The sequence below is a fragment of the Onthophagus taurus genome, chromosome 1 (genome assembly GCF_036711975.1).
Source record: "Onthophagus taurus isolate NC chromosome 1, IU_Otau_3.0, whole genome shotgun sequence".
Classification (NCBI taxonomy): Eukaryota; Metazoa; Arthropoda; class Insecta; order Coleoptera; family Scarabaeidae; genus Onthophagus; species Onthophagus taurus.
In genome coordinates, this window is record NC_091966.1 from 12258083 (window position 1) to 12271296 (window position 13214).

General features: G+C 29.6%; 1 protein-coding gene across 3 annotated transcripts in view; it reads left to right on the forward strand.

The window, feature by feature from the left end:
• The window catches only part of LOC111413781 (Rho guanine nucleotide exchange factor 2), an 80568-nt gene that overhangs the window by 23956 nt on the left and 43398 nt on the right, over nucleotides 1-13214 (forward strand). For 2 of the 3 annotated variants that reach the window (XM_071197009.1, XM_071197012.1), the window contains exons 6-14: nucleotides 1439-1939; nucleotides 5834-6070; nucleotides 6141-6293; nucleotides 6353-6565; nucleotides 6621-6907; nucleotides 6971-7148; nucleotides 7208-7319; nucleotides 7399-7551; nucleotides 10986-11030. In XM_071197009.1, the coding sequence (XP_071053110.1) occupies nucleotides 1439-1939; nucleotides 5834-6070; nucleotides 6141-6293; nucleotides 6353-6565; nucleotides 6621-6907; nucleotides 6971-7148; nucleotides 7208-7319; nucleotides 7399-7551; nucleotides 10986-11030 (1879 nt within the window). The remainder of the gene's footprint in view (nucleotides 1-1438; nucleotides 1940-5833; nucleotides 6071-6140; nucleotides 6294-6352; nucleotides 6566-6620; nucleotides 6908-6970; nucleotides 7149-7207; nucleotides 7320-7398; nucleotides 7552-10985; nucleotides 11031-13214) is intronic. The other variant, XM_071197018.1, reaches the window with a different exon arrangement.

Below are 13214 nucleotides of genomic sequence, written 5' to 3' on the forward strand. Positions count from 1 at the left end.
GCACTTTTCTGTCGCCTCTTTTTAAGATTATAGCAAGTACTTCCGCTGGAAAAATGTCCGAGGTATCCGTGTACCAGGCAGTTTACTTACAGAATACAAACTGTCGGTATAAGGTTCGTTTTAATTTCAATCAAGTGATTTAGACACGGGTCCTTGAGGATTTCGAGGTGTTCTCTGAAGTTACTCTGCATCAGCTTGAGTGAAGAGCATGTTTTCAGTGATAAGGCACTTAAAGCTGCCTCCTTTTGTATATATAAATGAAGTGGTCTAACCGCCGGATTTGTGCCAGCTCTTTAAACTCTTTACTTAAGATTAATACAGTTTTTATTATTTCATATGTAAATTCAGATGATACTAAGAATTAAGAAAAAAGGTAGTTTATGATCAATGGCAATATGTAAAATGATAATATAACTATAAATGACAAATAGAATATAAGAAGGATACTTAATAACCGCATTAAATTTTATGTACTATAAAATCAAACGTTATAAAAAAATTTAAAAAATGATTCAACTTTGAACATCCTGTATCTCCTAAATCAGTGGTATAAAATATTGAATTATATCGCTATATTTTATAACGACCTTAATTCCTGCAAAAAATTTAATCAGATATTTCAGTACTTTATTGCTTTTAATAAAATTATTAATTTTTAAATATTTGGTATTGTGTAACATATTACTCATTTTTTTGGCTTACATGTTAAACGATAGCCAACTTCAGAGTCTCGTCATATGCGAAAAATGAAATTTCATCATAATATAAACATTAGCCGACGAAAATTAACACAAAATAATTTAATACTTAAAACGTAAAAATTAGTTAACATCATTATAACAGTTCAAATAAATGATTAACAAATTAAGTTTTAATTTTCTGATTGAAGGGCGGCTTTCTAGTACGTGATGTAAATGTAGGTTATCCTTTCTTTATTTTAAAATAATTGTTATCTATCATTTATATTACCTTTTCAACATGCATTTGGACTTAAACCCTCATTCATAGCTAATTTGTTATATCGCAGAGGCAACGGATATTGGTGGGCAAGTTAAATCTGTCTTTTTCACTAAATATAAATCTTATTTCAACCCATCTTTTTTGTGACATTCTGTACTGAACTATAAGAAAATCATAATCGAAGTTTTGATGAAATGACTCTGAAGGTAACTTGGTTGTCGAAAAATATAAAAATGTGACTTTAGGACCAATTTTATAGATTATGTGCTATAAGCTTCTTGAATTTATTTGTATCAGACAACATAATTTGAAAAATATAAAGAGAGAGAGAGAGGGAAAAGAATAAAATTGTTTTGGACTTTAATATTTTTTAATAATTAATTTTGTTGCCAAAACAATTTATATCCTATAAAAAAGAAGAAGATATTGTTTATGCTTTTTCATCAAAATTAACCCAGCTTTTTACTGTTTCTTACAGCAATCACCGCCATCCTTTTCTACCTCACACAATCTCTCTAATGAAATGCGAATACACTCTAACGACTTACTACCGCCAACGGCAAACGTTTTATCGTCAAAAAGTAAAACATTGCCTCCCCCGGACGTTGCGCCTCCCTTACCCAAACGAAACCGTCCCAGTTCCGCTACTTACCGTAAAACATCCACACAATACGCCAACGGATTAATGATTAATACCAGCAACAACAACAACGGCCAACAATTAAATAACAGAACCGTTTCGGGCGTTAATATTAGTAACACCACTAATATTATCGGTGGTGATAGCAATTTTAATCAGAGAAGGGATAGATTTTTCAATAATCAAGACACTCCACCTCCTCTTCCACCGAGAAATCTCCCGCAACCTCGTCCTGCAATGCCAATGTCCTTGGAAAACGATTTGGAGGCCGCTAACTCGATAAGTAAACAAATGTCGTATCCTCTCGTGGCAACATGTGCGACTATTATAAATAGCTATGTAAGTAGTGTGAACAAATATGAGAAAAACCAAAAAAGTAGGTATCGTTCGAATACATATATTTTAGCTATTTTACATTTAGAGACAAATACCTATATTTAAACTACAAAAATACATGCATGGAAAATATTGGAAAACAAATTTTTATTAGAAACAAATTTTCCCTGATTCAATATCAGATAACTGTTTGCCAAAATTATCTCAAACACTACTATTACATTCAATCTTGTAAATCGATTTTCTAAAGAAATTTTACTTGGATATCAAAATAAATTGTATTTGTATCATTGAAAACAAATTTAAAGTAAATAAGGCTTTGAATTATTATGAAAGGAAGGAACTCGTAATGTTTAAAATTTAAAATCTAGTGTAAACACGATGGAGGGCAATGACGTTGTACGGCATCAAAGCAAATATGATTTAAAATGGAAGGAAGCAGTTTTATGCCGTCATACGGGGCCGTTCATTTATTAACAGATTTGAATTGATAATTTTTGATATTAGATAGATTATGACACTTTTATGTTTGCTAGATAAAGATGGTTAAGATAGTCGTGGTATTTAAAATTGATACGATATTAAAATCTTAAATTTTAACAAAAAAAAATTTAAGTAAAATCATTTTTCACTTGAACAAAAGGCTATAAAAATACATATAAAGAAGTTGACGTATTGCCACGCCGTAACTCCTGCATAACAATAAATTTTTATTGTTTTAAGATAAAGTTACTGTGTTAATAAAAATCTAGAAAACTTTAGTTTTTCTATTTTAAGCGTTTTACAATAAATGTTAAGAGCACATGAATTGACAATTAAAATTCCACCGTTTCTTAAAGAAACTTTCAAAACAACTTATAGTTTAGCTATTTTTGTCTTATCATCTCTCCATTTTAAATCCAGATTTAGATTGGGATAAAAACTAAATCTATGGAAAGAATACTAAAATATAAGAACCAGACGTTTGCAAGAAAAGAAACGTCAAGTACAACATTGCTGTGTAAACTCCAAATTTTATTAAAATTCATATTTCTGCAGAATTCAATTCCTAAGTTGAAATAATAGAAATAATACGGCCCTTGTAACCTTAGTCGCCTATAACATAGACGTTAATTAATCGAATATGGATTACTTTGATTCAATATGGTACAAAAGGTGTTTTTATCTCTATTGTGTTAAAGACGATGATATATTTTGTAGAGAGTTTTATGGGATCATAATATGTTTGGAAGGGTTAATGTAGTAGAGTTTACCATACTTATTAAAACTGTTGATTGCTGCATCCGGTATAGAGTAAGAGGAATTCTTCGTCGAGTCCAGTAGTTAAGTCAAAGTTGAGTTGAGTTCCATTATCTCTCTTAATATTGTTTCATGACGATAAATTTGTATGTCTTGTGAAACTTGATGTTGTAGAGTAAACTAGATGATGTAGAATCGAATAGCAGTGTTCTGGGACTGATAGTTGCTTGATTTTTTGACAAATGCAACAGATTTTCTGATTAGAATAAATAATTTGTAATGATGGATAAATTTTGATGCGCATGATTGTTCTTATAAAAGAATTCCAATCAACCGCAACTTCCTGAATTTGGAACATCTTCTCGTTTAACGTCGTGTCGTTTTTTTTAAATTTCTGCTGTGGTGAAGCGACATAATCAAAACATATATTTTTTAGAGAACATAATGAACATAATAATCACCATATTGTATCCCTAAATAACAAGTTTGAAGTACCAAAGTAGGATTGAATAAGATTGCCGCGCCCACTGTAGAGTCAAAGGAATTCTTCATGGAGCTATTGTTTATAATGATTCACCTGGTAATAATGAATGACGAAAATTATGTATTGTTGGTCTTGTGAATCTTGATGTTTCGCATGGCCGTGTTTTGTGACTGGTGATTTTGATTTTTATATCGCACCCATAACATTTATATCTAATTGTAAGACATGTTAGCTAGACAGCTCCCTCAAAGATCTTCATTTAGAGTGATGAATGAGTTTTCGTTGTAGACCCTCACTGGTATCTTTCTCTACTAGACTCACAAAGACACACTTCAGGTGAAAAGTCAACATATTGACTCCACTTATTTTATCCTGAATTATACAAAATGTAAAAAAATTTTTAACATATAAATCTGTACTTATTTGTAAACTGCAATAGATGTTTGGTGAAGTGTTTTGCAAGTTTGTATGTTGGTACAGTTATGATAGATTGAAAGGGAAAGACATACTTGTAGCGTTTCTGTTCTTCTGGTGAAATGTCGGTCAAACATTTTTTTTCTACTTTTGCGTTCATCTTGGCCTCGTTATACTTTTGTCTACTGCCTAGACGAATATTTCGCCTCTATTCCATATATTGGAGTAGTAATTGTTTTTGCAGTTTTTAACGCCATATTATACCTACGTTTCCAATATCGTTGGATATTATACCACCATCTCTATATGAACTTTTTTGGTAGAATCAGTCTTTCAAATATAATTAACGGAACTGTTGCAGATTAAACGCAGAATATAGAATAAAAGCTACTCTTTACGAAAACATTTACGCAAGTTAAGCTGAGCTGGATTGGATGTGCACTTTTAGGAGACAGTGATAAAATGAGCGTGGACAAAAACTAAAAAGTAAAGCTCTCCCACTTGTAATATCGATGAATTAAGTATGCATGCTACATTATTAGATGTAAACTTACGTTGTCTTTGGAAAGTACATCGAAAAACATTTTTCTTTGTCCGATTTGAATACTATGGTACAAACCAGCAGCTTAATTAAAGCTTTCAATTCTAGTATTATGAATATACGATAAATTTTTCAATGTTTTTCAAAGCAATATTCTGACGTTGAGTTCTCACATTTTGTTACAGTTGTATTTTTACAATTTGAAACATATTTTCTTACCACAGAAGAAACTATCAACTTTACGTCGTCCCCTTATTACCATTTCCATTTTCTTCAGCTTCTTATTTTGAATCAGGCTCAATCATATATGCTCACTATCAGAAATTATGGTCGAAATCAAATGAGCTAAATAATTTCAAGCAAAATAGTTTAGTCTTCTTTATGTAGCAACAAACACAGCTCACTTATTATTGTTTATAACTTAATATAATTATTAATTATTATTGTTAATTAATTTCCGGTTAAATTAGAGGGTGAAGTTCTTTTATAGTGTGAGTATATTTAAAGCTATTCGTTAATTTGTGTTCTTAACATTTGTTGCAACAAATAAAAAGGAAAAGTTTTTAAACATCTTATTGATGTTAATAATATTGAATTGAAAAATTTTTTATGATCTCCTTTCAAATATAATAGTACGCCTTCTATTAAAAACATTAACCATATTGAATTGATGAATAGATAAAAATTAAATAAAAATTTGTTAAAGTTCCAAGTAAAATTTTTTTTTGATCCGACATGTATTTTATCAGTGCAACTAAAAATAAAAACTAAAACTAACAAACAACACTAACTCTACACAGAGCAGTTTTATTAAACACGCTGAAGTAGAGGTGTGGAATTTAGATGTAAATAAATCTTGTTGTTTCTAATTTAATCTTTTCATTGTGCAAACCATTTTTCTATCTACGCTTTCATTTTATTATTATCCTTTATTTTCTTTCAATATTATATTAATTTTTACAAAAAATTCTTGTGTAATTTAAAATTTTAAAAAAGTACATACCCTCTTTATTTTAAATAACGTTAGAAAAAAAGCTTTTGCTAATATCAATCACTTTTTGATGCGTTAATAAAAACAATTTTATTATTTTAATTTAGCAGTATTATTCTTTTTTTCTGATTATTTCTTTTTGTTTATCATTTTATAAACTTATCGCAATCTTCAAATATTTTTTGGAAAAAATACGTTAATACTTTCTGAATTTTTCTGGGTTTTTAGCCATTAAATCATTCGCATCATCGAACGAAATCCAGTCCCGATTCTTTGTTAATGATGACTCCCGCTGAAGCTTCCAGACGACTTATTGCTTCCGAAAGCATGTCGGACATCCGACCTGCCGGCTATGGCCAAAATGCAACTCCACCAGGAACTCCTCCACCTCCATATCCAAATGCCAGTCCAGAAGTTGCTAGAAGACAATCACTTAATAAAGATTTAGATATGGATATATCTGAGGTTCGTATTTAAACTTTCAAATGTTACTTTTATCATCAAATTAATCATTTTATATTATTATGTATTAAAGGATTACGTGGATTTATCTTTTGGATCACCTTCCAAAGAAATTAATTTAAGTAGATCAATGATCGGAGCAGGAGATATTCACGCAGCAAGTTCTCAAATAGCCCAGCAACGAATTATAAGTATGGAGGATGATGAAATGTCTGACCAAGAAGTTGTAAGAAAAAACTCAAAAACTCAAAAAAAAACCTTCTGCAAAATGTATTTATTTTTTAGAATCAACTGGATGATCATGGCCCATTTAAATCTCTTTCGCGCCTTTGGGATAACACTCCTCACCTTGCAGTATTCATGAACTATGTCCTCTCTAATTCCGATCCGAACAGTTTGTTATTTTATCTCTTGACGGATTTATATAAAGAGGGAAATGCCAAAGATATGCGAAAATGGGCTTATGAAATTCATTCGAGTTTTTTAGTGCCTGGTGCTGTAAGTTATCAATACTGATTATTATAATTGAACTATTAATTAATAAAAAAATTAGCCTCTTCGTTTAGCGAATGTAGAAGAAGGAATCGCCCACGAAATTGATGATGTATTAATGCGAGAATATGATAAAGAAGAAATTTTAAGAAAAATTTTTTGGAAAGCGAGAAATAAAGCTAAGGAAGAATTGACTAAACAATTAAATCATTTCCAACAGAAAAGAACGGCTGGGCTTGGGACTATGTATGGCCCATCTGATGAACAATTATGTAATATGAACCATGAAAAAGCTAGGGAATTGAAAATTTATGATACTTTATTAGTGGATAAGTTGGATCCTTATTTGTAAGTCAATTATCTTCGATTTATTTTAGAGGAATAAATGACTATGAAATGTTTATTTTATAGAGAAGAAATTGACAAAGAAAATTATGATCCAAAGAAATATTATACAGCAGCTGCTTTAGCAACAGTTATAATAAGGATATTTGGTGTTCGAATTGTTGCTCCTTTGGATAGGTTTCCTATGTTTGTTAATAAAGAAAAATCGTTTCGCACAAAATTTATGAAGTATTTACCTAGAAAGGTATGTTAAAAATTAAATAATTCCTATTTTTCATAATTTATTCATTTTATTTTTTTTAGTTAACTGTACAGGGACATCAATTTAACGCACAACAATATTATACTGTGATAGTTTGTAATCATTGTCATCAAATTATTTATGGAATAGGTCCACAGGGTTATCAGTGCTCAGGTACTTTGAATAAACTAATTCATTTGATAAATTAATGTTGATTATAAACTAATCTCATTTAACTTCTATCTTATTTTAGTTTGTCTTATAAATCTTCACCGGACATGTGTGAAATTATACGACGATTCATGTCCTGGACCTATAACAAAGAAGGATCGAGGGATACAAAAAGTGATGGAAAAGATTGGCCATCGAGGAAATCAAAAAAGGAAATCTGCTCCTCATTCGCATTGTAAGAGCATTCTTTTACAACAAATCTATATTCCGTTTTTAGCTATCAGGTCTCAATTTTATGATTTTGATAGGTAAATGGGCTTTCATCCATATTGGTATATTATATGTGTTTTTTTAAAAAATAAACAATGTTTATATATTGGAGTATAAAAATTGTTTATTTTTTAAAAAACATATTTATGATTTTGATTGTTAGTGCATTTGCAAATTGCATAAAAATTATGATTAATGATTATTATTGTTCACTAAAATGCAAAAGGGGTTTCAAAATATATCTTAACCTCCACTTTTTAATATTTATCTGGATATGCTTATCATTTGTATTTGTAGGCGATAACAAATATTAAACAGAAACTTATTAAATGTAATGAAAAATAGAATAGGGGTGAATTGAATTTAGCACTAAGTTTAAAATATTGAAAACTTTGCAAGTTGTATATTATATAGAAATTACAAAGTACTGAAGAGGTTGTCATATTGGGCAAAATATTCATTATAAAAATCTAATCATACTTACATATAAATCTAAAATGTGATCTATTGCAAATGAATATTATTGTTGAAGGCGGTTAAGTAGATTGAAAAGAAGGATGAAGAAATGCGCATCAATAAAAATCATACTTTTGCTGTAGATGATACAATTCAATAAAGGCCTGTTAGGTTGGGTTGTGTTTATTACTCACTGTTGGATCATTTAGTTGGATACATTTAGTTGAGCAAAAATTAGCGTATTTTTAAGATTCTTTACCATTAAGATGTAATTAATTTCAAACATTTAGTTCATTCACTAAATTTATACAATTTCCATAACTTTACAAAATCAATGGCAAAAGGAAATAGTACTAGGAAAGGTTATGGCGTCAGTTGTTTCGCATTGTACATTCTAGTATTAACTAGAATGGGTAGAATTAGTTGGGAATATATTGTTCCTAACGTTCAAATCTTCTAAGTGAACCTTAAACATTTCAAGAAGTCTACAGTTACAGTGCAAGACATTTAAACTATAATACATTTCCAAGCATTTGATGTGCAATATCAAGTCGCATTAAAACATTTCTTTTGTCTTTTTTGTGACTGACTCTACAATGCGTTAGGTTTTCCTGTATAATGAAGGCCTTTCTCTCTTCCTATTATGTATTTGTATTGGTTAGTAGTAGTTTGTCTTCGAACTATTAAATGGTTTAGAATTCCACCTTGCAATAGCTAAAGCTCGCATCCGTTTTGCTGTACGACATCTAAACAATAAGCAATTAGACAGTAATATAATTTTTTTCCACTTCTGGATGTTCTGCACAGAGTAATATTTTGATCACAACAATCTACAAAAGAGTAATAAACAAATATATTATGGGACTGATTGACATTAATTTTTTCCTCTCTTTTTGTGAGTATCAAAGGTCTTACTTTAGGAAATCTGACTCTTGATAAGGCGCTTGCAACTGGCTTGCTTCGTGTACATCAGCAAGTTTCCCTAAACATACACTTTTAAGTTCAAATTGAAAACAACATTATTATTTATATGTGTAAAAAATTTCATTAAGATTGGTTGAGTAGTTTTTGAGATATCATGTCCAGGTGTTGTCAAGAGTTGTAAAAATGTCGTTTTGAGACTGATTCTTTTCAGTTTCTGATCTTTAGACTTAGGTTAGGGTAGTCTGCAATTTAATGATCTTAAAATAAACTTTGTATTACTTCATAAAATGAACTTTCCTGCCGAATAATTCGATGTTGGTCCATTTTGACTTTGCCAATAACAATACGCGCAACAAAAATTCAATAAATTTTGCTAATCTTGTATGCACGGGGCAGAAATGGACAATATCTAATCCTAGAAGAATAACCAAATTGTTGCTCAAACGTTGAATCATTAAGGCGGAAAATTCGACTTGGGTTTAAATTTTTTAAATCAGTAAAGCTGTATTGACACAGTATATCTACAGTTTGGAGAGATATTTTCCAACCAAGAAGGATTGATGAAAGGAGTGAGGGAAAAAAATTAAAGAAAATTTGTCTAAAGCACCCTTACCACGACTTAGTTTCATGTAAAATTTGTTAATGTTTATAATTGTAAGCTAACCTGTTTTCTGACGTGATTTTTAAAATGAGCTATAGATATTGTTTGGGGCAATAAATTCGAATTTCAATATATTTCATCACCCGATTTTTATTTTCTCTAATTTACTCCATGTTAGACTCCAATATAATCATTTAATCTTTTTACTCCTCAAGTTTAAGTAACTTCAGAGAAAAAATTGTTTGTTTCTGACGTGCTGATTACTGTTTTCTACACCTATCTATAATATGTTTGAAACGAATTTCGACAGGTAATTTTTTCTGAATTCAGAATTGTTTACCTTTGTCTTCTATACTTAGCCACTAGGAATTGTAAATTTATTATATTTCTATAGTGTTAACTATACAAAAAGTCTATTTACTTTTCACATTTAACTTTCTATATCTTGTAATTTTCATCGTTTATCTTATACTCTTTATTTCTGCTTTTGCTTCTTTTTTATCTTTGAACAAAATTAGAATCGTCGTATATACTTATTACATATTAAATTGGAGATTCACATACACAAGTACTCAACAGCTTGTTATACATTAAGTATTTATAAATTAGGTAAAGTATACAAAGAAATTTCAGCGGAACATCACAATAAGAACAATAGAATGTAAACATTTAAGTTCGAATTTATTAAAATTTATATAAAACTTGATATACAAACCTTTTAAAACAGAGTAGACAGATATGCTAAAACAGATAGTTACAGATACAATGAAGAATATTTTATTTAGACATTTTGATGTTAAATTCTTATCATTTGTTACAATTGCTTTGATCAAGTAATTAAAAAGGGTTTTGTGATACTTTCATACCATGGTTGTTTATTTTTAGTATCTCAAGGAATCTCTCGACGTGAATATAGTGTAAAGTTACAATATTACATTATGTTTTTAGTTCTTGACTGCAGTTCATCATACGTTTATCCGCGGTAGTATACACCATTGTTATGTAGGTGATCTTTGGTATTGTTACAGTGTTGAAATACAGTGTTATATTTAAAAAAAATTGCCCTAAATAAACGGTCAAATTATTTTATGATATATACTTTAAATTGTGTTTTTAATATTTTCTGTTTATATGAGTTTGTTTACAAGACTTTCATTGTATTTAGGTCTATCTCTTTATTCTCAAATTTAAGTACATTGTTAAATTCTGTGAACTAGAGGACTAAAATTATCAACTTATAGGGGTGATTGGACAAAAGTCGAAAACTTTATCAACCCTTTAGGAACAATATGATTTTCTAAAATGTGTGTATATTTAAAAAAAAAAACGTTTCCTTGAAAACCTAACCTGATAACAAAAAACGGCGTAGAGAAACTGAAATCTAACGTAATAAATCTGTCTTATTCTTTTTTATTTAGTGGATCGAAAACAAGACGAAAAAGAGACTCATAATCCAGAAATTGGTAAGTCATATTACTTTTTTTTTTACATATTAAACCGTTAATCGAAAAGAATCATTAAAGCGTTGAAATTTTTCCTTTCAATTTCTCCTTTTTTTAAAATAATAATTTTTACGAATTTAAAACGTATAATGAAAGTAATATATGTAATAGAAATAGCGTTCCTCTTACGGAACGATAACTATTAATAAGAATCGAAAGTTATAATTCAATATATCTTTGGTGAAAGTGATGGAGGGTGTTGAAAAATAAATAGTTGAGGTGAATGTAATGTGTGGATTACCAGACGGGATAGAAATACATTACATTTATTTCATATTTACTTTCATAAAAAATATTTTACATAATTTTTTCTTTTCTATTTAAGAATATCTAATATTTGAAAATTAAAATATTGCCAGGATACTTCAAAAATTAGAAATAGGATTTGTTTGTTGTTTTAACGTTTCAAATCATCATACTTTGACTATGGCATATCATCATTGGTTATTATTTTATTATCTTTGGCAATACACCTACATTTTCCGACGCCTTTAAATAACATCATTTGATCTTATTTAAAGGATGTTAGAATTTTTTACGTTTAAAATCATATGTTTTATATCTGGATTAGTAAATATAACTGTGCGTCTCTTGAATATAACGTTTACTTTAAGTGTACCGTAGTAAGCAAACATAGGTAATACAAATATGATGTCGAATACTAAATCGATATCAATATTATTTGTTATTTTAGCGCGAACGATAAAATATGTATTAAGCAACTGCAAATGTACCGAGTAAACGGTATTTATGAAATTTTTCATTTATGTTTTGATATTTCACTATAAACAAGAAAATAAAAACTATATTTTTATAAAATATAAAAAATATCTTAACATTCCTTTATGCATTACGTGCGATTTTTCACATGTACATATAAGATTGGGCGGTGTGGTTTTTATAATTCTCGATTCTAATGTTATAATTGTATCTAGTAATAAGGATATCATTATTGGGAATATTTACTATATGCTGGGTGCACTGACAATTTCAATCTTTGTAAGCAATAATTATAATAATATATTACATAGATTATAATTATTTATTCACTCATTAACAAACTATCTTGCAATCTTTCAAATAATTCAATAAGTCGTTGGGATACAAAATGAATATTAAAACACCAAGTATGGTGATATTCCTGATACCAGCGTAATTGAGATCATAGTGACGAAAACTGGGAATAGAGTTAACAAATAGAGTGGGAATACATATCATATCATGATTCTTAAAAATACAGTCGATATGATTTTTTTAAATCATTTTTTTCTGGGGCTCTTTCGAACTTTGGGGCTGACGATTTAGCACTTAATTTATTTTGCGCTGTCGGATCGGTAGAACATAAACCCAACTCAACCCAATCTGATTCTTGAAAACAATAATAGTTATTAAAGTGTGTTATGTTAAGCACTGTGTTGCACTCCAATACAGCTTTAGTAGCCAAATTAAATGTGCAACATTTTTACGATGCCATATTAAATTCCTGATATGATATGATGTTTAACAGGAAATTATCTCCGACATTCTTGCTTAAAAAGGAGATGTGTTCTGAATGGATTTGGTTTTATGGGCGAAAATGTTTGTACTGTTTGGTACTTAGAATTTCTGTAAGAAGCTCGTGAGCTATTTTGCTGGTGTTCACAATTTTCTCATTCATCAACGTCTGTAGCTGAGAAGTCAATATTAGGCAATAAGCTGAACTAGAGAATTTTATCTTTATCAAGCACTTTATACGTTAATCAGCTTACTAAGTTCTAATTGGAAGACAGAACAAAAAGATATTTCTATGGACTAATAATAATGTTTCAAATCATCTGTCGATTTACGAAAGAAGATTGTTTATTGAGGTTAATTACATGATAAACTCAGAACAAATCCACGTGAACTCTTCCTTTCTTCATTTATAAACGAAAAGCCATCCAATGGGAGGTTTACACACTGGTTTATTTGAAAATAATAAGTACGGATCTGACAAATGAATCCCAAACATCTAGATATATTAGCAATTTCAGAGAAAACACAGATCGTCCAATTGAAGTAGATATCCCAAAGACATTCACCGTAAACACTGCTTGGTACAACGCAACTATCGTGAAAATATGTAGATAACCTCGTCCAGGCATCTGCTTTACAAGCCTTCGAGAT